Source organism: Oratosquilla oratoria, chromosome 41 (genome assembly GCF_046742065.1).
Source record: "Oratosquilla oratoria isolate Oo_2021 chromosome 41, ASM4674206v1, whole genome shotgun sequence".
Lineage (NCBI taxonomy): Eukaryota > Metazoa > Arthropoda > Malacostraca > Stomatopoda > Squillidae > Oratosquilla > Oratosquilla oratoria.
In genome coordinates, this window is record NC_134817.1 from 34127800 (window position 1) to 34150671 (window position 22872).

At 44.4% G+C, this 22872-nt stretch overlaps 1 protein-coding gene across 1 annotated transcript in view; it reads right to left on the reverse strand.

Annotated features, from left to right (window-relative positions):
• Nucleotides 1-22872, reverse strand: part of Ptr (patched domain-containing protein) — a 93862-nt gene that overhangs the window by 30451 nt on the left and 40539 nt on the right. The window contains exons 2-3 of the mRNA XM_076178569.1: nt 8075-8881; nt 2810-3141 (exon numbers count right to left, since the gene is read on the reverse strand). Of these exons, the coding sequence (XP_076034684.1) occupies nt 2810-3141; nt 8075-8745 (1003 nt within the window). The 5' untranslated portion in view covers nt 8746-8881. The remainder of the gene's footprint in view (nt 1-2809; nt 3142-8074; nt 8882-22872) is intronic.

Consider the following 22872-nt stretch of genomic DNA (forward strand, 5'->3'; position numbering starts at 1 on the left):
CACGAACGTGGCACGCTTGGCACGCAAGAATGGCACAAATGAAACTTCACGATCGTATATCCTATTTCTGTATATTGCAATTAAGTGGATACAATTACATAAATGCAACACCCGTGCGTCTCAAGGTAACTAGTAATGTAGTGGTTAGAGTTATGGGCTGCAACACAGTAGACCCGAGATCGCGCCACGCCCACGGTGGAAAAGCTTTACAGGACTCTGAGATCTCAACCAGAATGTATTTCGAGACAACGGGCAACTACATGTGAATTCTGGTACACACACACTCACTCTACTTGTATATGTGTACTGAAACTGTACTAACACGCACACACTCAGACCGTGTCAGACGTACACATAATGAGCATGTACATATGTGCATTCAAGTTGTACACGCATGCATGTGCACAAGCACACACAGACACGCGCGCAGGCAGACAGACAGACAGACACACACACACACACACAGACACACACGCACGTACGCGCAGACAGACAGACAGAGACACGTACGCACGTGCGCAGACACAGACACACAGACACACACACGAAAGCAGACAAGCAAGTATGCCGTGAGTGGAGGCGCGTGGAAGGGAGCCAATCAGAGCAGATCCGTCGTCAGCTGACGTCGAACCCGGACACACAGGGACTTTCCCGCCGCCGCGGCAACAGGAGCTCCGTGGGGAAAGGAAAGGCGTCCGGGGTGGGGCCCGGTGGGGGAGGGGGAGAGGGGAGAGATGAGGGGAGGAGCAAAGGGAAATTGGTGAGAGGAATGGTGAAAGATGGGGGGAGAGGGGGAAGAGGGGGCAAGGGGGGGGTCGTGGGAGAGGGAAAGTGCGAGGGAAAGGGAGAAGGAAAGGAGGGAAGAGGGGGAGGAGACAAAGGGAGAGGGAAAGGAGGGAAGAGTGGGGGAAGAGAAAGGGAGGGGGAGAAGAGAAAGGGAGGGGGAGAAGAGAAAGGGAGAGGGAAAGGAGGGAAGAGAGGGAGAAGAGAAAGGGAGCTGAGAAAGGGAGCTGAGAAAAGGAAAGGAAATGGGGAAGGAAGGGGAGGGGAGGGAAGAAGGGGAGCGGAGAAAGGGAATAGAAAGGGGGAGGGGAGGGGAGGTAAGGGAGGGGAAAGGGGGAGAGAGAAGAGAGAAAGCGGGAGGGGAGAAGGGGAGGAGAGAAGATGGGAGAAAGGGAGGGGAGAAGGGGAGAAGAGAAAGAAATAGGTGAGAAGGGGAAGAAATTGAGGAGAGAAAGGGGGGAGGAGATAGGAGAAGGTTGGTGGTGATTGTGGCTGAACAAGCGAATGGTCGTAACCCGAAACCGGATCTTAAGTAGCCCCTGACGCTCTCCACTTCACGTAGCGTCGCGTGACTCGCCTTACGCGTCACGTCGCGTCACGTCACGTGACTCGCTTCATTATTTACGAAATATAATCTGTGGCCGGGGCATCATCTGCAGTGTCGTGGTCGCAAGTCGCAAATCTGAGGCGTCGCGCAGGAGCAAAGCGGGATTGGTATTTAAAACGGCGTTGAAGTCTCCTTATAGAAACCCCCATTTATTAATCTACTTTTAAGAGGAGAAAGCGTGCACAGGTGCACGGCAGCACTCACACTTGAGAGAGAGAGAGAGAGAGAGAGAGAGAGAGAGAGAGAGAGAGAGAGAGAGAGAGAGAGAGAGAGAGAGAGAGAGAGAGAGAGAAAAAGAGATGGCACAGTAGTAGAGTTCCCGGCCGCCACTACGGCGGTCTGGGTTTGAATCCCGCCCAGGACTGAAATAATTTCAGTATCGCTGCGCTGTGAGTTGTTACTCCAACTCTCGTGGGCGGGGATTTTGGAGTGTGTGTGCGTGTAAGGTCACAGCATTACCCACAGATCGGTCATATATGAGCTCTGAGCTCTCTTTCGGGAGGGAAATAGCTGTCGATCACGAGTCCAACACGTGATTCAAGACTATGGCGAATCACATACACACACACACACACTCTGAACCACCCAACACCTTTGTGTTTGCTTCTCGCCACCTCATGTGACCACAGTGTTGACACTCACTGGAATGGATCCTCCAGTTTTTTGTCCAGCACAGCTTGGTTGCCTATTGCCCCTCCCAAGGTCTTCGCCCGCCGCATCCTTCTCAAACACCTATTCCCCGCTCCAACACCCAAGCACCCTCCAACACCCAAGCACCCTCCACACCCAACTCCCCCCTCCAACACCCAGCTCCCCCTCCAAAACCCAACCCCAAAACCTTAATATCCCTCCTTACTATCACGAACTCTGTTGTCGTTTATTCTTTTTTTATTTAATCCACTATGGGCAAAACTAAAAAAAGTCTATAGTAGTACAAGCAGAAACGATAGATATCTATGTTCAATTATTAGTTTGAGTACAGAGCGCCTGAAGATCAGTGTGCGTGCATGTGTGTGTCTGTGCACGCATGTGTGTGCATGAGCGTATATACGATTTATATAACACCAGTCAAAGCGTTCTAGGCTTAGCAACATATAGAATGTACTATTTCAGGCTATATTGTACATATCCTAAAAGAGCTAGCCCCCAGAATTTGGTTTTCTTACTGAAGTATGTATTCTAGGACAAGAAATTCTGATCTGCAATATGAGCTTGTACAGAGATAAAAATATATATACATATAGATAGATAGATAGAGAGAGAGAGAGAGAGAGAGAGAGAAAGTGAGAGAGAGAGAGAGAGAGAGAAAGTGAGAGAGAGAGAGAGAGAGAGAGAGAGAGAGAGAGAGAGAGAGAGAGAGAGAGAAAGAGAGAGAGAGAAAGAGAGAGAGAGAGAGAGAGAACACCCTCAAGTACTCACCCAGCATAAGGAAAGGCGCCGCCATGTTGATGCCGATGAACTCGATGTCGAGGTAGATCAGGAACCCGAAGGCAGCGGCGACGGCGAGGACGGCGGAGATGACGCCCATAAGGCCGATATAGGGCTTACTCCGCACCCAGTCCGCCATCATGACCGTCACCACACTGAATATGAGCATAATGGCGACGGTGACGCCGAAGAACGGGATCACCGAGTTCGTGTTGTTCTCGAGCTCAGTTTCCAACGTCCTCGAAGTGAAACGGGAGACGAACAGACGATTGAACTTGGTGTTGGCCACGCGGTCCAAAACCGCCTCTTCCCACTCAGCGGCCCTGGCGAGAGAAACAGTGCATTAGAAAAAACAAACAAATGATATCACGAGAGCGAAGGGACGGCAACGGTTAGTCAGTGACTGACCGTTAAGTCAACGGTCCGGTGCGAGGGAATTCAAACGTTCAAATTCAAACTTTTGAATTCAAACCCCCGACTACTCGGTCACTGGAGCCGGGCTTCGTCCATCTCGGTGGTTTTGTCGAACAAATAACGTCATCGTATGTTAAGAGCTCTTGTCAAGCTGCAAGAGGAGCCACTGAAGCTAAGAGTTGTTATCAAGAGGCGCAGATACGCATAAATGAACCGGGAAATCGACACTGGTAGTTTTGGCAACTCGGTCAGAAGTAAAAAGATAATAATAAAATAGAAAATAAATAAAAAATAAATGAAATAAACAGATCAACAAAACTGATAAACAAATGCATAATAATAAACAAAATAAGTAAATGAATAAATAATAGATATAATAAGAAGTGAATAATAAACAGGTCCTCTTCCTATTTATAAGGGAGGTAGCCAAATAATTAGATAAAAATTCAACAAAATCATAAATAACATCACATTTACTGTAAATGAAATTAAAATAAACTGCAGCAGAGAAGAATGAAAAAAATTACAGGAAATAAATGTTAAGAAAATGAAGATATAAATATACGAACAAGAAAAAAATGAGTAAAAAAAAAACAAAGCCAGAAAAAAATAATAAGCTTAAGTTGAAATTATTGATAAAAGTAAAACTACAAATCACACTAAGCTTAAAAATATGGTCGAAGGGGAAGCTAATTGGTACTCTCCTAGAACTAGTTTAGTGAAATCTGAACTTGTTTCCAAACGAGTTTAAAACGGCAGAAACTAAGCCTCAACTAAGCCAGTTACGCAAGCCGTAGAGTTGAAGAACGATCAAGTTGGGAGATATTCGTAAGTAAAAGACAATCTAGTTACAGTCTAAGATTCGAAAGATGCTATTCCGAAAAAAGAGAAGAATAGGAAGAGGAAGGAGAAAGAGGAAAGAGAAAAAGAGGAAGGAGAAAAAGAGGAAGAAACAAAGAGGAAAAATGGAAAGAAAAATAGGAAGCTGAAAGAGGAAGAGGAAAAAAGAAATAAAAAATGAAGAGGAAAAAGAGGAAGAGGAGAGAGGAAGAGAAAAGGAAGAGGAAAAGAGGAAAAAGAGGAAGAGGGAAAGGAAGAGGAAAAGAGGAAGAGGGAAGAGGAAAAATAGGAAGAGGAAAAATAGGAAGAAGAAAAACAGGAAGAAGAAAGAAAAACAGGAAGAACAGGAAGAAGAAATAATAACCTCTCCACTTGTATCGATATATTGGTCCCAAACTATTCCGGAGTACAAAAAATAATAATTAATTTGTGACAATTTACGAAGACGCTTTTCGACATATCAGGCTACGTTTCGAAACGCCGAATCCCAACAAATAACGAGTACTTGCATGCTTACATTAAACGAAGAAAAAAGTACTAATCACAGCAAATAACTGATATTAAACTTTCCCCATCACAAGACCTGTGTCACTGTGTTCGCCATTTTCCCGACTATTGCGGGTTCGTTACATTGGCAACAGACATCGGTTATGACATCTTCACGTGCCCAAAGTGACGTGTCTGTGACATTGATTCAGCGTCTAAAGTTTCGTTACATAACAAGGACCTGATTCGCCTTGGATTTGGGTGATCTTGTGGGGAACGCTGTGTTGAGAGAGTGACCTAAAATGATCTATCAGCCTAGACTAACCAAAAAGAGTATGTATGTGTGCACCTCATAGTGCACACATACATACACACACACACACACACATACACAGACATATACACGCACGTACACATAGATACATGGCGCACGTACACCTACGTACATACACGCACGCGTACACATACACACGCACTCCACACACTCACCCACACACGCACACTTATACACACTGGCACATTTACACACACACACACAATCAGCTGTTTCTTATGAAAGAGGTCGGACAAGTTGAAGTGGAGACGACCTGTCTGATATTTTTCCTCGGCAGACGTTCTTATTAAAATAAAACCTGTGTTGCCACAACAATATCTGCATTCTTAGTTACGTAATTTAAGCCATTTGATGAATCAAAATTCCTTCACACGATTAGTTTTACACCCGCAGAGGCTATGCTGTGGAGGAGGAGGAGGAGGAAGAGGAGGAGGAGGAGGAGGAGGAGGAGGAGGAGGAGGAGGAGGAGGAGGAGGAGGAGGAGGAGGAGGAGGCGGAGGTGAAAGAAGAGAAGAAAAAACAGGAAGAAGGAGGAGAAGAAGCGAGGAAGAAGAGGAAGGAGGAGGAGAAGAAGGAAAAGAAGGTGAAGAAGGTGAAGAAAAGAAAGATAAGAAAGCTAAAAAAGCTAATCTAAGAAATATAAGAAAGATAAGAAAGCTAAGAAAAATAAAAAAGAAGAGAAGAAGGATGAGGAGAAAAATAAGAAAAAGGAGAAAAAGGAGGTGAAAGATAAGCAGGAGGAGAAGCAGGAGAAAGAAAAGGAGATGGAGGAGGAGGAGGAAGAGGAAGAGGAAGAGAAAGAGGAAGAAGAAGAGATGAAAGAGGAGGTGAAAGATAAGCAGGAGGAGAAGCAGGAGAAAGAAAAGGAGATGGAGGAGGAAGAGGAAGAGGAAGAGAAAGAGGAAGAAGAAGAGATGAAAGAGGAGGTGAAAGATGAGGGGAAAAAATCATCGCCTCTGTTCTTTATGTGCTCAGTCTGTCTACCTGAACTAGTGTCAGACACCCAAAATCGCTGGATTCAAACTCGGACCTAAAGCGTGCGAGACGGGAACTAACGCTACGGTCCTCCTGTCACATTGTACTATTGTACTACTGTACTCCTGTACATTTATCGAGACATTAAAAATCTTAGTCCAACAAAACGTCTTCAAACTGTCCTAAAACTGACAACAGAAAGGAGAGGGGCGATTCTGGATGTCACGTGATCAATAACTGGTTGATCTAATCACAACTGATATTGACCAGTTTACTGTCAACAGAGAAACTGTTTCAGAAAAAAAAATCTGTACCCTGAAACTGGTACACACAATGAACTGACAGTTCCCAGTTACTCTTGGTATAAGTATAGGTGAAAACTGGTAACAGCGTAACTGCCTTGAAACTGGCTCTCATCGATAGGGTCAGTGAAAACTGGCACAGCTCACGGCGACTCCTTAGTGAAAACTGGTTCAGCTATCGGTGATGCTAATAAAACTGGAAGCAGTGAAACTGGCACGACGTCTGGTATGGAAAACGAAACTGATATAGTACTGGTGATGGCTGATGGTGAAACTAGAGGAGGAGGAGGATATGAGGAAGATCTAGTATAGCAGGAGGAAGAGGAGGAAAGGAAGAAATGGAGGGAAGGAAGAATAGAGGAAGAGAAGTAGGAGGAAAATGAGGAAAAGAATGAAAACAGAAGGAAGAGGAGGAGGAGGAGTTACAGAATCAAGATAAGCAACAGAAGGAAGAGGAAAGAGGTGGAAATGAGGGAAGATAAAGAGGAGGAACAGAAAGATGAGGGGGAGGAGGAGGAAAGAAGAAAGAAGAGGATGATGAAGAGGAGGAGGAGGAATAGAAGGATGAGTGGGGAAGAGGAAAAGAAGAAAGAAAATGAGGATGGAGAGAAAAAGAAGAAAGAAAAGGAGGATAAAGATGAGGAGGTAGAGGAGGAGGAGGAGGTAGAGGAGGAGTAGGAAGAGGAGGAGGAGAATCACGAGGATGAGGACGACGAGGAGGACGAGGAGGAGGATGACGAGGACGAAGACGAGGACGAGGAGGACTAGGACGAGGAGGACTAGGACGAGGAGGAGGAGGACTAGGACGAGGAGGAGGAGGACTAGGACGAGGAGGAGGAGGAGGAGGAGGACTAGGACGAGGAGGACTAGGGGGAGGAAGAAGAGGAGGAGGAAGAAGAGGAGGAGGAAGAGGAGGACTAGGACAAGGAGGACTAGGGTGAGGGGGACGAGGACTAGGACGAGGGGGACGAGGGGGACGAGGACTAGGACGAGGGGGACGAGGGGGACGAGGACTAGGACGAGGAGGACGACGAGGAGGAAGAGGACTAAGATGAGGATGAGGAGGAGGAGGAAACTTCGGAAACTGGCTGTGTCGAGGGAGGAGCCTCGTCCGCCTCCGCCGCCACTCTCGGCCCCCGGGCTGCGTGGCGTGGCGTGGCTACAGGCACCTGGCGGGCGACACCGTGAAGGCGTTTGTTGTTGCCAATGAGACGATGAACCAGAGCCGTCTCCGGTTTCAATGTCTACTTGCCGGAGCGAAGGAAAACCTGAACCCCATTTACTGAATCCTTATAACCATTAACAGGTCTTACGGGCTTGCTCTGGGGCAAAAGGTCACGTGACGACATCGTTGTCATAGCAACACATGATTCTAGCTTATGTTAGACTATTCTATTAAGCTGTGGTAATACAATCAATACTGAAAGTAATAAACTATACTGGATTAGTTCTACACACACACACACACACACACACACACACACACACACACACACACACACACACACACACACACACACACACCAAAATGGCTTTTCCCTTATTAAGGGAATGGGTGAGTCAATGCATACACCCATCCCACAGCCGCCTAAGCTATGAAAATCTCTGAACCAATCCTAATGAAAAGCTGTATTTAACCTTTGTTGTCGAAATACAAATCTGGCGGATGACTTCAGGGCAAAGGCATGGGTTGCCAACTGTCCCAGATAAGATTTTGCTGAGTATATAGTGGGAAAATGTCTTGATGGCAGAACACCTACTAGATATAAAAAGTAATAATATTAATGATAATAATAAATAAATGAATAATAATAATAATGATAATAATTAATAATAATAATAATAATAATAATAATAATAATAACAATAATAATAATAATTAATGAATTAATAAAAATTGCTTACTTGATGTCGTCCTTTTCAGAGTTGGTATTGAGCCAGTACATGATGGAAAGGGCCCTGGCCGACTCCAAGATCCCGTTTTCGGTGACATTCACCCCGCCGAAGAAGAGCGGGAAGAGGTAGAGTTCGAAGGTGTTCGGGTTGAACATGGTCGGATACGTCAATTTGAAGGTCCCATTCAGAACTTCGGGGATGAGTTCGTGAATATCCAGGACATTATTCTCGTAACAGCTGCCCCTCGTGATGGCGCACAGGTCGTCGTAGCGGTAGGTCTGCTCGTCAAACGTGATCTTGACTTCGTGAACGAGTTCGTTGAGCATCATGATCTCGTCCCATACGTCTTCACGTAACAAGGTCCCGTTGTCGTGCGCCAAGACGATGAATCTCGCGAACCGACCCGTCCGAGTGATCCTCGAGGGATCGAAGTTCGAGGAGAAGTTCATGCTGAAGTGGGACTCGATCAGGAGTCTCTCGTCGCGTCCTCCGCCATTCGTGGGGGCGAAGAGGTACTCAGGGTTGTCCTCGTAGCGAATCCTCTGGAAGCCGGTGGCCAAGATGGCGGACAGGAAGATTGGGATGATGATGAAGTAGCCGGTGTGGCGGGCGATGACCTCTCCGAGGCGGTAGAAGATTCTATTTAGGAACCTGTCGAACTTCTCGAGGCAGTAACCCATCTTGCACTTGCAGCAGCAACGCTTGTACGTGGTGATAGTCGAAGATATGGAGGAGGACCTCTGCCTCCGTGGAGCTTCAGAGGTTGTCGCTTCGACACCTGTCGGAGGAGGCTGGGTCCAGCCACCGTCCCAGTAACTGCAAAACAAAAGAAACAAGTCGTTAGTTAACATAGAACTAAATGAGTTTTAGTTACAGACAAAAGAAGACAAGTAATCTCATAGGAAGGTTCACTAAATGATTCAAAAGAAAATGTAGGGTTATTAGCCGAAAGTTAAGCACCAATCAAACGAGAGTAGTTCACAAACGAGAATATGTGATGTGGCTGCCGCCAGGCGATTTTATTCACCACAGTAGAAAATACACCACCCCGTCCCCTACTCTAGATAAAAAAAATCTTTGAACCACATTTCTTCAATTTCATTCTTCTGTTCATCATAATTCCTATCAATTTCTTTCAGCTACAGACGAATCTAAACTCAGCGCGAATGATTGGAAATTAAATAGGATTAAAGACGCAATATTTTTAACAAACAAAATATAGAATAAAACGTGTGTGAATTGCCAACTAAAAACTCACATCCTTAGAATTACCAAAACAGTCAGCAATACAAAACAGAAACCATAATTATATAGACGATAAATTATTGAGTGACTAGCAACTTTAACAACTAACAGCTAAAGAAATAATAGTAACAATAATAATAATAAGAAAATAGTAAAGATAATAATAATAATAAAATAATAATAATAATAATAATAATAATAATGGATAAATAGCTAAGATAAAAAATAGTAAAAAAAAAAATAAAAAAAAAATAAAAAAAAAATACAAGAAAGAGAAAGGAGCTCTACGAGACGAGAAACCAGCAGTAGAACAAATACTTTCACTAAATCGATAACGAACAGGTCTTTGCCGAACTGTACCAACACCTGGCTTGAAGGTGTACAGTCACTACCACAAGTTATCATGACTCCAGGGCCGTTACAACACAAAGAAAGGTTTGGAATGTCTACCGCGTTCACATACAGAACACATGAACAAGATATCTCCTCATCTTGACTTTTCATTCTCTTTCGGACGCCTTTTCATTTTTCTTCAAATATGCAACAAGAAAGAAATATTGTTCTTGTATTAGGTTCATCCTTTTGTTAGCTCAGATCACCAGTTATTGGTTGGTCGTCCGGCTCACAAAGTCCCTTCCCACTCCCTGGGTTTGTTTCAGAAGATACAAAAGCTTTTGACAGTACAAGCACAACCCCCTCTTCCCCAAGACTAAGATGACATCGTTACTTAAGAAAAAAAAATATCGTTAACATTGATCAGTATCGGATTGGTAACGTTTTCTTAAATCTCAGCCAAAAGTTGGCAACTCCTGTCTCATCTCTACCTAACCCATGGCCTCACAAAACTCGGGAAATTGTATAAATATTGATAATGTTGTCATCTTGATTTATCAAAAAGTTTTTAACACATCCAGATACCCCGTAGTGCGGTGCATGTACCCGTATCTGAGCCAAATCCATCACCACAACCACCCAATCTACACTGGAATCCAGGTGACATTCAAATCAGTTATCCCCTCCCCCACCACCCACATCCACTCGAAACCACCACCACCAGTCACAACAAGAACAACACCGGATTAAAACCACCCCGAGCAACATACCTCCAACATTACCCCCACTTCCAGGAACATACCTCCAACATTACCACCACCCCCAGCAACATACCTCCAACATTCCCAACACCACCCCAGCAACATACCTCCAACATTACCACCACCCCCAGCAACATACCTCCAACATTACCACCACACTTACACACCAGAACCTTGAACACCCTCAGCGTCACCCTCATCCTTGAGAGGTGGAACTCTTCAACAAGTCGTTCTTTGCCAATCTTTGTGCTTCTCGGTAAACACTCGAACGAACCGCTGCACAAATTTAGTCATCCTTGTTTATTCGAAGGAGCTGTTGCCAACGCCTTCTCATCCCCCCTTTGGCGTCTTGTCCAGACTGCCGTCAGGTGATTTTATTCAGCAGGAAGGGGGCGTCAAGGTACTGAAGGGTTGAGATCATTTTTTGGCACCCTAGACACGGTGTCATTTTACTATTTCATTCTGGCTAGCGCAACACCATTTTATTCATCTGAGGGGGGGTAAGGGAGACATCCGGGTTGAGGGTGTTAACTATCGAACGCTTGGCGACATCACAGTACAAGCCACACTTGACAGATTTTAATCTGGTTGACACCATGCGATTTTATTACCATGAGAAGAACGTGGGATGAAGGGTGGTTTCGCTGGGTTACATTCGTTGTCCTACAAGGTGAATAAAATCGCCTGGCGTCAGCCAGATTACAACCTTGAAATCATGACCAAAACTGGATTGGTCATAAAGACCGAACAAGCAAAATCCATTGTGTTCTCTTGATCAACATGTTTTTTTTTCCATAAAGGACAAACAAACAGTGACCTTGATAACTTAAGTTTACAGACACGTAGCCTTGGGTGGTGGTGGTGGGTAACAGTGTTGGTGGTAGTGTTGGTAGCAGTGTTGTTGTGTTGTTGTTGTTGTCGTTCCCTAGACTGTCTGTCCGAGCAGTCCCGTCTCCCCAAGGAATGCCATAGCCTAAACTGGGTTTTCCCACAAATCCTTTATAGAGCGTATGTTGTGTTGTTTGCGTGCATGATTGTGTATAATGCAGTCTTCCATTATGTGTTGTATGGTATGGGGTGAAGTGTTACATCCTGGGCAGCTGTTCACAACGCGGTCATCCAGCCTCTTCTGGTAGCTTAGAATGGTAGCAGTGTTGGCGGCAGTGGTGTAGCCTCCCCTATCTCCCTCCTCTCCCTCCTTTATAAACAGCGATCCCAAGGCCAAAGGATGCCCTACTTCATGTCTTAATGCGGTCGCCGCGTATCAATCGGCCCTCTTTAGCATATTCATTACGGTGGTCGGTCTTCGGGGCGCTCTCGCCGTCAAAGGGACTCTCCAAAGCAGGTCCACGGGACGATGACGTAATCCTTTGTTTACCAACTGCTGCTGCTGCTACTGCGATTGGATATTGATACCGGAGGTGTGGGAGTGGGTGTGGGGGGGGGGGGGTTGTTATTCAGTAGAGAAAAAACAAATTAAATGTATATGATGAATGAAATAAAATAAATAAAATAGAATGCAATAGCAAAATGAAATAAAAATAAAATAAAAATACATGTAAACATATTACAATGGACTAAAACACGTTACGTGAATTACTAATATATAATTAAAAAGTACTTTAAGAATGGGGGGGGGCTACTGGTCTAAAGGTCTGGCCAAATGTTGATCAATATATGTTTAACACCATTTGACCGAGGAGAGGCATAAGCTGGTTCAACGAGCTGAATAAAATCGCCAGCCGGCAAACGGCGTCAAATATACCTAGTGACTGGGGTCTGGCGACCGAGACAGGAGTTGTGATGCGACTGGGTTGCTTGAAGCGGATACCCCCTTATATGGGGGGAGAAAGCCATTGGTGCATACGATACATATTCCCCGTGAGAGAAAGATGGTTTCGTTCAAATTCGATGGATGAAATCCTTTGGCGGCAAAGGTGGGGGGGGGGACAAAATGGTAATGAAGACTTGTAAGATGTTTCTTACATTTTTTCTATGAGTCTCTCTCTCTCTCCTCTCTGTCTGTCTGACTGTCTATCCTCCCTCCCTCTCTCTACACACACACACACACACACACACACTCGGTGGCACAGTTGGTAGAGCGCTGAAATGGGAAGTAGAAGTGCTCCCAGTATCCAGTTCGAATCCTGCCCAGGGCCGAAATTATTTCGGTATCGCTGTGCCTCGGGTCGTTACTCTGACTCTCGTGGGCGGGGAGTTGGGTGTGTGTGTGTGTGTGCAAGGTCATAGCATTACCCATAGATCGGACCTACGAGCTCTGAGCTCTCTTCCAGGAGGGAAATAGCTGTCGATCACGAGTCCAACACGTGATCCGAAGACCAAGTGAATACACACACACACACACACACACACACACACACGCAGTTAACGCATCAGAACGTTCCCGCCGCAAGACGTAATCATCTTCGCCCCTGAAACCATTGGGGTTGAAGGGTTCGGTTGCCTCCTGTCATGTCCTCAGGAGAACCTTGGCAAGGGCACAAAGCGCCAAGGATACATGTGACGATGGTGGTTTGTGTGTGTGTGTGTGTATGTTAGATTTACTTCTACTCGGTTACAACCTTCTGGTTTTATTCCGGTCGATCATGTCACCCATCTCCCCCACCCAAAAAACATAATAATAATGAGAGAATAATAATAATGATGATAATAATAGTAATAATAATAATAATAATATTGATAATAATTATAATAATAATAATAATAATATTGATAATAATGATAATAATACCAACAATGATAATATTGATATACGAAATATAAATTAGTTTCCGCTGCCGCTATGCAATTTCTTTTATCTGACGAGAATTCCCCCTTAGCAGACTGATTCAATCCAAGACGAGTCGACATGTCTCTCTCTCTGCGCCAAACGATTTTATTCGTTTTGCGAGCAGTCACTCTAACAAAGGCTTTCTCTTCTTATTAATGTACTTATCTGGCTGCCGTCAGGCGACCTTATTTTCCTAAGGTAACAACCCCCCCCCCCCACTTCACCATCAACATCACCCACCACCATCATTCACCACCACCGGTGTTCCAGGGTTGGACAAAGAAGAGAATGGGGAGACTTGTGATGTGAACTTTATACACACACACACACACACACACACACACACACACACACATATATATATATATATATATATATATATATATATATATATATTTACATACATAGACACACACACACACACACACGGTTGATAGAGCGCTGGACTGTCAAGTACGGTGGTGCTCGCAGTACCTGGTTCGAATCCTGCCCAGGGCCGAAATTATTTCGGTATCGCTGCGCTTCGGGTCGTTACTCTGACTCTCGTGGGCGGGGAGTTGTGTGTGTGTGTGTGTGTGTGTGTGTGTGTGTGTGTGTGTGTGTGTGTGTGTGTGTGTGTGTGTGTGTGTGTGTGTGTGTGTGTGTGTGTGTGTGTGTGTGCAAGGTCATAGCATTACCCATAGATCGGTCATACGAGCTCTGAGCTCTCTTCCGGGAGGGAAATAGCTGTCGATCACGAGTCCAACACGTGATCCAAAAAGACCAAGGTGAATAGGTGAATACACACACACACACACGAACATACATACATGGATGAGACGCACATACCGTTGAGGTCTGCAGTCAGTTTGCAATTAGAAGGAATAGGTGCGGAGAGGCAAGAAGCTGGTTGCTATAAATAAATATGACGACTCTAACGTTCACATTACAAGTCTTTTCATTTTCCTTCTGACTGTTGCCCGAGTATTTTATTCATTAAGCTTTTTATCATGGAGAGAGAGAGAGAGAGAGAGAGAGAGAGAGAGAGAGAGAGAGAGAGAGAGAGAGAGAGAGAAATGCGTTCGTACAATGAAAGGTCTTGAAAAATGTCCTGTCATTCACCTGGAGTCTGAGGTAAACATAGAGAAAAAAAAAATGCCTTTGCTGATTCACGTGTCCATCACGATTTCGTCACACATGACGCGTCATACCAAGACTTCCTCGTTTTACGTCACCAACACGTGAATGACGGGGGGAGGGGGTGGGGCTCCCCCCCCCTCGCTGAAACAAATCGTCAGATGTAGCGTAGCCAGAATAAAAACATATGGAGTATATACGAGACCTCGAGGCACGATGTAAGCGAATACAGAATCTATGCTTTTGGGCATAAGGACTATATTTGAGATTTCGTGTGGTTTAGTATCCCATCACGACACCGAGTAAGCGAATACGAACCTTATGCTAGGAAGACATAAGGACTATATCTGTTTGTCTTCACCAATATGGCAAGGGTGTTACTTTATTGAAGGTGTGAAACGAACTCGTTCAAGAGAAGGACACCGAATTAAAGGGTCAAACTATGAATCATATTGACACGTAAATCAAATAGACCATTATATTATACGACTAAAACAAGTGTGCCGATTGTGAAATCAGATGGAATAAATGCAATTACACAACACAAATTCCTTCGCAAATATTTCTTCGTTGAAGGCAAACAAATGATAACTAAAAAATAAAAATAAAATAAATACATATATACATAAATAAATAAACAAACAAGAGGTACCACCAGCTCAAACCCGTCTAGGTGATTTATCAAAAAATAAAAAAACAAATAAATATCCTGATCACAATTCTAACCTAACCTAAGCAAGCAAACAATCCAACAACAAAATTTATCGAACACACCCCAAACTATAACTTCCTTACAGTGGGTAACAAACAAAAAATAAAACAAACAAATAAAAAAAAATCACGCAACACAAGCGTCTGGAAGATCCGTGTGCAAGCCGTTGCTCCCCACATTAAACGTCCATTAAAGAACGTTTTAAGCAACGTTCTCCCGTCGTTGAAGCACTTTCACTGCGCGCCGCGTGAGGCACTTTATTATGGTTACCGCCACGGCCGCCGCGCGATCTGATCTCCATCAAGAAAGCTTGCGGTCAAAGAGAAACCCGTCTCCGTTATATAAACCTTTCGCTATGTGACACGTCCATGCAACAGAAACGCAGGCACGCGCAAAGAGACACAGGCACACGTGTAGCCAGTTTGACAAGTGAAAAAAATAATTCAACAGAAAATATTCATGAAGTGAGAAGAACTTGGGGTTTTCTTGAATCTTGTCGACCTTGCCCAGTGCGGAGCTGTCCAAGACCCTGGGTAGCAAAAAATAAATAAATAAATAAATAAACAAATAATAAATTAAAAAGAAAGAGAAAAGAGGAACATGAGTAAACGGAGAAGGAAGTAAAAGGAGGAGGAGAAGAAGGAAGGGTAAAGAGGAAGAAGGAAGACGACAGAACAAGGGCGAGGGAGGAACAGGGAAGAAGGAAGATGGAAGGTAGGAGGAGGAAGGCGAGTGAAGATGGAGATGGAACGGGGGAAAAGGACGGGGAGAAGAAATAGAGAATGAAGGAAGAAGGAAAAACGAGGAAGAAGAAAGATGGAGAAGGAGGTAGGAAAAGGAACGATGGGGAACAAAGAAGAAAGGCAGAAAAAAAAAGAGGGAACAATGGAGGAGTGGAAAAAAAGAAAGACGAAAAAGGAGGAAGTCTGTCGCCTCGGCGGATGGCACGGACGATTGTCGCGCGCACGGCGACTTGATCGCGATGCACGTGCAGATAAGACGCCAACACGCAAAACATTTCCGGCCAAACCCAATTCAACACAAACCTGTGTAGACACGCTTAGGAAACACCAATGGCTGTGCGCAGATGGAGGAAAAAAAAAAAAAAAAAAAAACACGTGCACACGCACACACACACGCACACATACACAGAGTAAATGGTATATTTTTCTGGCTCCGAACCTGTCCTAGTTCTGGTTATACGTTCAAAATCCCATAGATCAAAATTTCACAAATCAAAATCCCATAGTCAATGCCCCATTGTTCATAACCCCACACACACTGGCGCATTGTCAAAATTAATAAATAAATATATAAAATAAATTAATGAATAAATACAAAAATAATCAAGCAACTAAAACAAATATATGAAATACATGAATAAAAAAAAATAAGATAATAAATGAATAAACAAATAAGTAAGGAAAAGATAATTGTACTGGAAAGGTAGTTTGGCGAGGTTGGCCGTGACAACGCCTTGCGCACGTCACGCGTGACGATTCCATGCGCACGTTCACGATGCACGTACACCATTTCCTTGTAGACACAATCCTGAGCCATTCACAATACACAATTCATGGTCCAACACGTACCCATTTTGGCTATCTTAGAGAAGTTTGCATGAGTTACGTGGCAGAGAAGGCCGTTGTCGTAGGAGGTTGGGGGAAACCTGTGTCCAACGGTGGACTTGGAATGGATGACTGAGTGAACGACTTTTTGCCGTGAGCCGTCCACGACACGACGTCGTGTTCTTAAATAACCTTGGGTGTCTATGGACACGTCACGACCACTTGAAAGCGTCTATAGACATCCATGGTTATTTGAGAGCACGACGTCGTGTTGTGGACGGGACACGGCGAAAAGTCGATGCGTGTGGAAGGAGCCTAACTGCTGGGAACGTAGTAGAGTATAATGCTGTTTGTTCAAAGGAGGCCAAGGCTTGTTCACATGCAAAAGGCAACCCACTTAAAGAAATTCTGAAACGAAGTTGTTCAGGTCACATGAAACTCCGGTTCGAACCAAACAACTACTGGTGACTCATCCATTTGCTCTGGCTGTCCTTGTACATAAGGCACACGTGATGAATTCGGTGGCAACTCTCTGCCTCCTTATGTAGGCTCTTCATCCCACCAGGCAATGTCGCGAGTAGATTTTACTTTTTTTTTCGAAATTATTTTTTGAACAAAAAGAGGGGCTTCTTGGGTCATCTATGACGTCACTGGCATGATGGATTTGATGTTTCATGAGTAGAGCGCGCAGGCATGGAATTGTTACACAGTTACACACGCACCCACACACACACACACACACACACACACACACACACACATTCATATCCCACCATCGCTATGTAACGTCACAATGTCACGTCACATCGTACACGTTCTATTGTGTCACATCGAGGCTGCGCGTGCAGGATACCATGTTACGTCACAAAGCGTATATGACGTCACATTGTCACGATTATGTCACGAAATACATGTGTTGTTGCCAAGACGGGGTCAAATGATGTACAGGTCAAACGAATTTGGGATAGGGTTATTGGAGGTCGAGGACAAGGTCAAACAAGATATTGAAGAGGTCAAGTGAGGTGCAGAGGTTCAGCGAGGTCGCGATTGAGGTTGAGAACGAGGTCAAGGATGAGGTCAAGAACGAAGTCGAAGACGAGTTCGCGGGCAAGTTCGAGCGAGGTCGAGTTCGCTGTTCTTCAACGCACCTAGTTTTACCCATTCTTCCGAAGTGAGTTAGAGCACTACCGTGGCTTGCCCGAGAAGAGGTCTGCCGAAGACTCAGGATGTCAGAGGTGCATCCAGATCCTGGTCGTAAAACAATGAGCACGGGAGGCGGAGGAGCAAGATTATGAATCTCCTTAATGAGATGATGCACACTAAGGCCACCCTCCACGTACAGACAGGAGAACAAACAAGAATTTCTTTGGTATCTCCAGAAGTCCCAACAGAAAGGGAAATCCGGCTTGGGGGCAAGTCGCCAACTCATGATGACGTAGTCTCCTCCCCCGCCTCCCTCAGCGGTCGAACTCATACACACAGCTCCATCAACCCCCCCCCTCCCTCTCCCGCGGGATTATAAAGCCCTCGAAATTTGTGAAAGGAGACAAAGGGCGGTGACCTTGCCCTTGCCCTTCCACGGGAGAGGCTTCTTCCCTTCTGGGACCGGATGACCTCATGCAGAAGAGAGAGAGAGAGAGAGAGAGAGAGAGAGAGAGAGAGAGAGAGAGAGACAGAGAGAGACAGACAGAGAGAGAGAGAGAGAGAGAGAGAGAGAGAGAGAGAGAGAGAGAGAGAGAGAGAGAGAGAGAGAGAGAGAGAGAGAGAGAGAGAGGACCGACGGGGATCTTAGTCACGTGACTCCGGGCAGTCTCTCTTCCTATCACAGACTCTCTCTCTCTCTCTCTCTCCCGACGCTCTTTTGTTGCACGCGTCAAATAATCTATAATTCGCGCGCGACAAGACGGGACAAATGAACAAAATTAACAAGTAAACAAATAAAAGATTTTTTTTTCGGTCTCTCAAGGACCTCACCTCCACACAAAGTTCACAAAGTATTACATTCCTCTGGAGGACTTGAGTCAACGTTTTCGCAAAAGGAAAATTGTTGTGTTCACCGTCTTTCCAAAGGACTTCCCGTGCAACTCGCCGTGGGCAGCGCACCACAACTAATTTCCCGTCTCGCCCCCTCCTTCTGTACAAGGTCTGATGTTTGTTACTTGCAAACTATCAACAATTACAGTCAAAACCGGAATGTCATTCATGCTGGCAGAGATAATAATGCTACAATAAAGGACATTTGGTGGGAAGATGTGGGTGGGGAGTGCTGAATCCTCCACCAACTCCCACTTGAAAACGGTCATATATATGTGTGTGTGTGTGTGTGTGTGTGTGTGTGTGTGTGTTTCACCACTGTCTTGGGTCACTTCTTGGACAGCTATTACTCTCCCGGATGAGAGCTCAGAGCTCATATATGACGATCTATGGGTAATGCTGTGACCGCACACAGATTCAACTCTCCGCCCACGAGAGTTGGAGTAACGGCTCGCAGCGCATCGATACCGAAATTATTTCAGCCCTGGGTGGGATTCGAACTAGGACCACTGGAGTAGTGGTTGCGAACATTACCACTTCGCCATCGAGCCGTGTGATTCATCACGGCCTTGGATCACGTGTTGGACTCGTGAGCGACAGCCATTACACTCTTGTTTGTGTGAGTGTGAGTGTGAGTGTGAGTGTGTGTGTGTGTGTGTGTGTGTGAGAGAGAAAGAATCTTGTTATTATCTTTATGACAGAAAAATGTGGACCACATCCGCTACGATTACAAAGACATTAGTTCTCATTGACTTGGACAATTAATATCATACATCATAATTACCAAAACAATTCACTGTGCAATTCAGTCTATATACTTACGATAGCGATACACATGGTGTGCAGACAAGCTCCAGGCGCAAAGCTGAACAGAAAACAAATATTGCTAAATGACACGTGACACCTCAGTCACGGTCACATTTGTGTCACATGAAGTACGCAGCATTTGACACCCATGAGACTCGTGTCACTAATCTTACGTGTCATGACCACATCACACGTCATCACACAGTGTGTCCTCGACACTAACCCGTGAAGCAGAAACCAATGCTGCAAAGTGTGTCGCGTTGTCATCGCTCCCTCCCCCCAACCCCACAAGTAACAGTTTAAGAAAAATCGTTAAATCACCTCTTGAGCTACCTCAAACGACCATCAACAAGTCGTAGTTTCTCAAAGGCAGTTTATTTGAATTTGACGGAGGTTTCCTCTCCAATTTCGTTCAATGATACTTACCAGTATTTATCATTTCCTGTGCACTTTCAAAATATCGAACTCCATGGCCGAATATTTTCGTTAACTGATAAATATTTTCTAAAGTAAAACGGAAGAGACTTTGACCCCCCTCCACCCCCATCGCCACCTTCCTTCTACCTCAGCCCCACTACCGCCACCAGTGTCGCCTCCGCAGCTGTTTTCTTTTGGCAGACCGCGCGGTGTCAGCCGTGTCAGCCACATCACGACCCCGACACCGCGACTTGGACTGGATAGAGCAGCGTCAAAGTCTTTTCCTTCTTTGTTGTGGTGTGACGTGGCACTTGTCTCGTTAGATGAAAAGGACCCAAGACCCTAGCATAGCCGGTGACTGAAAATTGCCTTAATAGTTTAATAATAAGGTCAATTGGGGTCACCTGACGGAACTCTTCGACCATGCCACCCTTAACCCGTTCAGAATATTTCAAGAGAATTGTCATCGCAGTCCACACTGATTACAATCTGTATTATTAGGAAAACCTATTTCTGTGTTATGTATCTTTACAGCGAAAAAAATTATAACGTAGTCTTCTGAAACACAAAACAGTTTACTCAATATTCCAAAATCCAGCATTTTATGTATTGGAAATTTTTCAAATGATTAAAAAAGAATTATATCTCATGAAATCTTAAAAATAAGATTTTATCAATCATATTGTCTCGATGCAACTGTGTGTACACAAGAATATTTAGATCCATAAAATTCAATTAGTAGTTCACAATCATATGCGCACATCAGACCATGACCATTTTCCTGACCCCACCTGAGTAATTATCTTAACCTAGGACATCCCACCTGAAGACTTATCCTTCTACACTGAGGTGACGGCTCTTCCTCAGGTGATCCGGGACTGGCTCCAACAGACCATTTATCGGCATTAAATTCACATTTTCCTCCTCTGGAATTATCTTTCAATCATGCGATTTCCAGTTACATAATTAGGAAAACAAGTTGATACTTTCTATTTTTTGGCAAAAAAGAAGTAGACTTTGGCCTCAATGATAAAAAGTAGTTTATTTTCACTTGCATCTGTAAATTATTTGCAAGTTCCCTTCTATCGAAATTTCAGAGAGAGAGAGAGAGAGAGAGAGAGACTCAGATCAAGGTTTGCTGACGTCATAAAAGTCGACGACATTTTTCATTGGTGCTCACCCTCCTATAACCACACCCACTGCTGGCCGGAGCCCGCTAATTGGCTGGCTGAGCGTCCCACGCTTCCATATGACCTAACCTCAGTTTACGTGAGATCTCAGGTCACTCAAGGTCATTGTGGGCTCGTCCCATGCCTTAACGGATATAACTGAGAAGATAGGAGAGAGGGAAGAGGGTAGAGTGGAGTGGAGTATGTAAAGGATGGAATGGGTGGGAGTGGTTTCTATGCCTTTGTCTTTTGGCTACCTTCCGAGTAAAGGGGAAAAAGCATTTGGTATATGTATGTATAACCGAGTGTTTAATTCAGCAACCAAGAATTGCACGCATACTGCTCCATGAGTGACTATGTATTGCAAATTGTTCGAAATAACATGACAATAAATAAAACGTAAATAGGCTACCTAATCAAATGGCATACACATTACACGTCTACGAACGGCAAAAGTCACTCTTATTTACACACACACACGCGCACATACACACGAGACGTCCACGTGATCCAAGACCACTCGCATGTGCATACACAAACACACGCAAACACAAATATAACGTTACCATTGGCACATCAGGAACATAAGCTGGAAAACAAGTAATTACAGAAGCATTCGCATTATCCCACGGGAGGCCCCCCCCCCCCCCCCTCGCCAATGCCACCCCGCAGCATCGTTCTCACTCTCACAGCGAAGTCGACCCACTTTCGCAAACGACTGGGTCACTGGAGAAGGAAAATGCTTTGCAGGATCTTGGAAACGCTATTTATTTTGTAGATTATTTATTTATTTGCTTAGTTTAATTTTATGAGGACCGTGGAGGAGGGTCAGAATGAGGGGTACAGATGGCAAGTAGTTGTCGTTGGTAGTTTTAATGGGTGTTTGTGGTAATAATGACAATAACGATTAATACATGATAATGATAACAATATTAATAAACCACATTTTCGCCAATGCAGGAACTTTGTTTCTATTTTAAAGAAGAGTTAAGTCATGTTTGACGAGGTCTAAACGAAGAAAAGTTCCTCCGTGTTTTACTGCGTCAGGCGGTTTCAAATCTCCTATAACTGAAGAAAATAATCTAATACTAATAGCCGTAATGTACCGTACAACATAAGCAAACAAGAAACTATGTTTATTTGTATTTTTTTTATCAAATAGCAGGACTGTACCGAGAAAGCGTGGATAGATTAATTTGTTCAACTGTTCTACGTCTTGGCGTGCTAACGCCGTGGCCAGTTGTGTTGACACAGGAAGCGGAACAGACGGAGAGCAACAAACGAACATACCAAACCACGAGCACGAACTCATCAATACTGTACATGCAAATGCAGATTAACCCATTCCATACCGGGCAACATTATTTTTTCTCTGGCTATCGGCAAGTGATTTAATTCATTTATGTGGCGCCCCTCTTGTCAGAAAAGTTCTTATAACCTCTTTCAAATGACCCATTCAATACAAGATGCCACTTTTCCTATCACTGTATCTGCCGCAAGACTTTAATTTCAATCTCGTGGAGCCCCGTCGTCTGGGAAGATTATCAACAACACTGTTGAGATTGCAATACTTTTGGATGTTGCGGTGTTGATTGTAGGCCTGAGGCAGCTGTTGTTGCAGAGATGAATTCTTTAACTACGGAAAACGAGGCAAGCACGCACAAGTTCACTGTCTGTTGTACAGTTACCGTTACGGTCAGGCGGCTAACACCGTTTCCACTCAGTTGCAATGTCCAGTATCAGAAAACTACAGAACTATAATCTAGAGTTCTTTACAAGGGCGGAGTAAAGCAGATTTTAATATGACCAAACAATTATCTGGAGGTTTAGACACATGTTATATTTTTGTTTTCT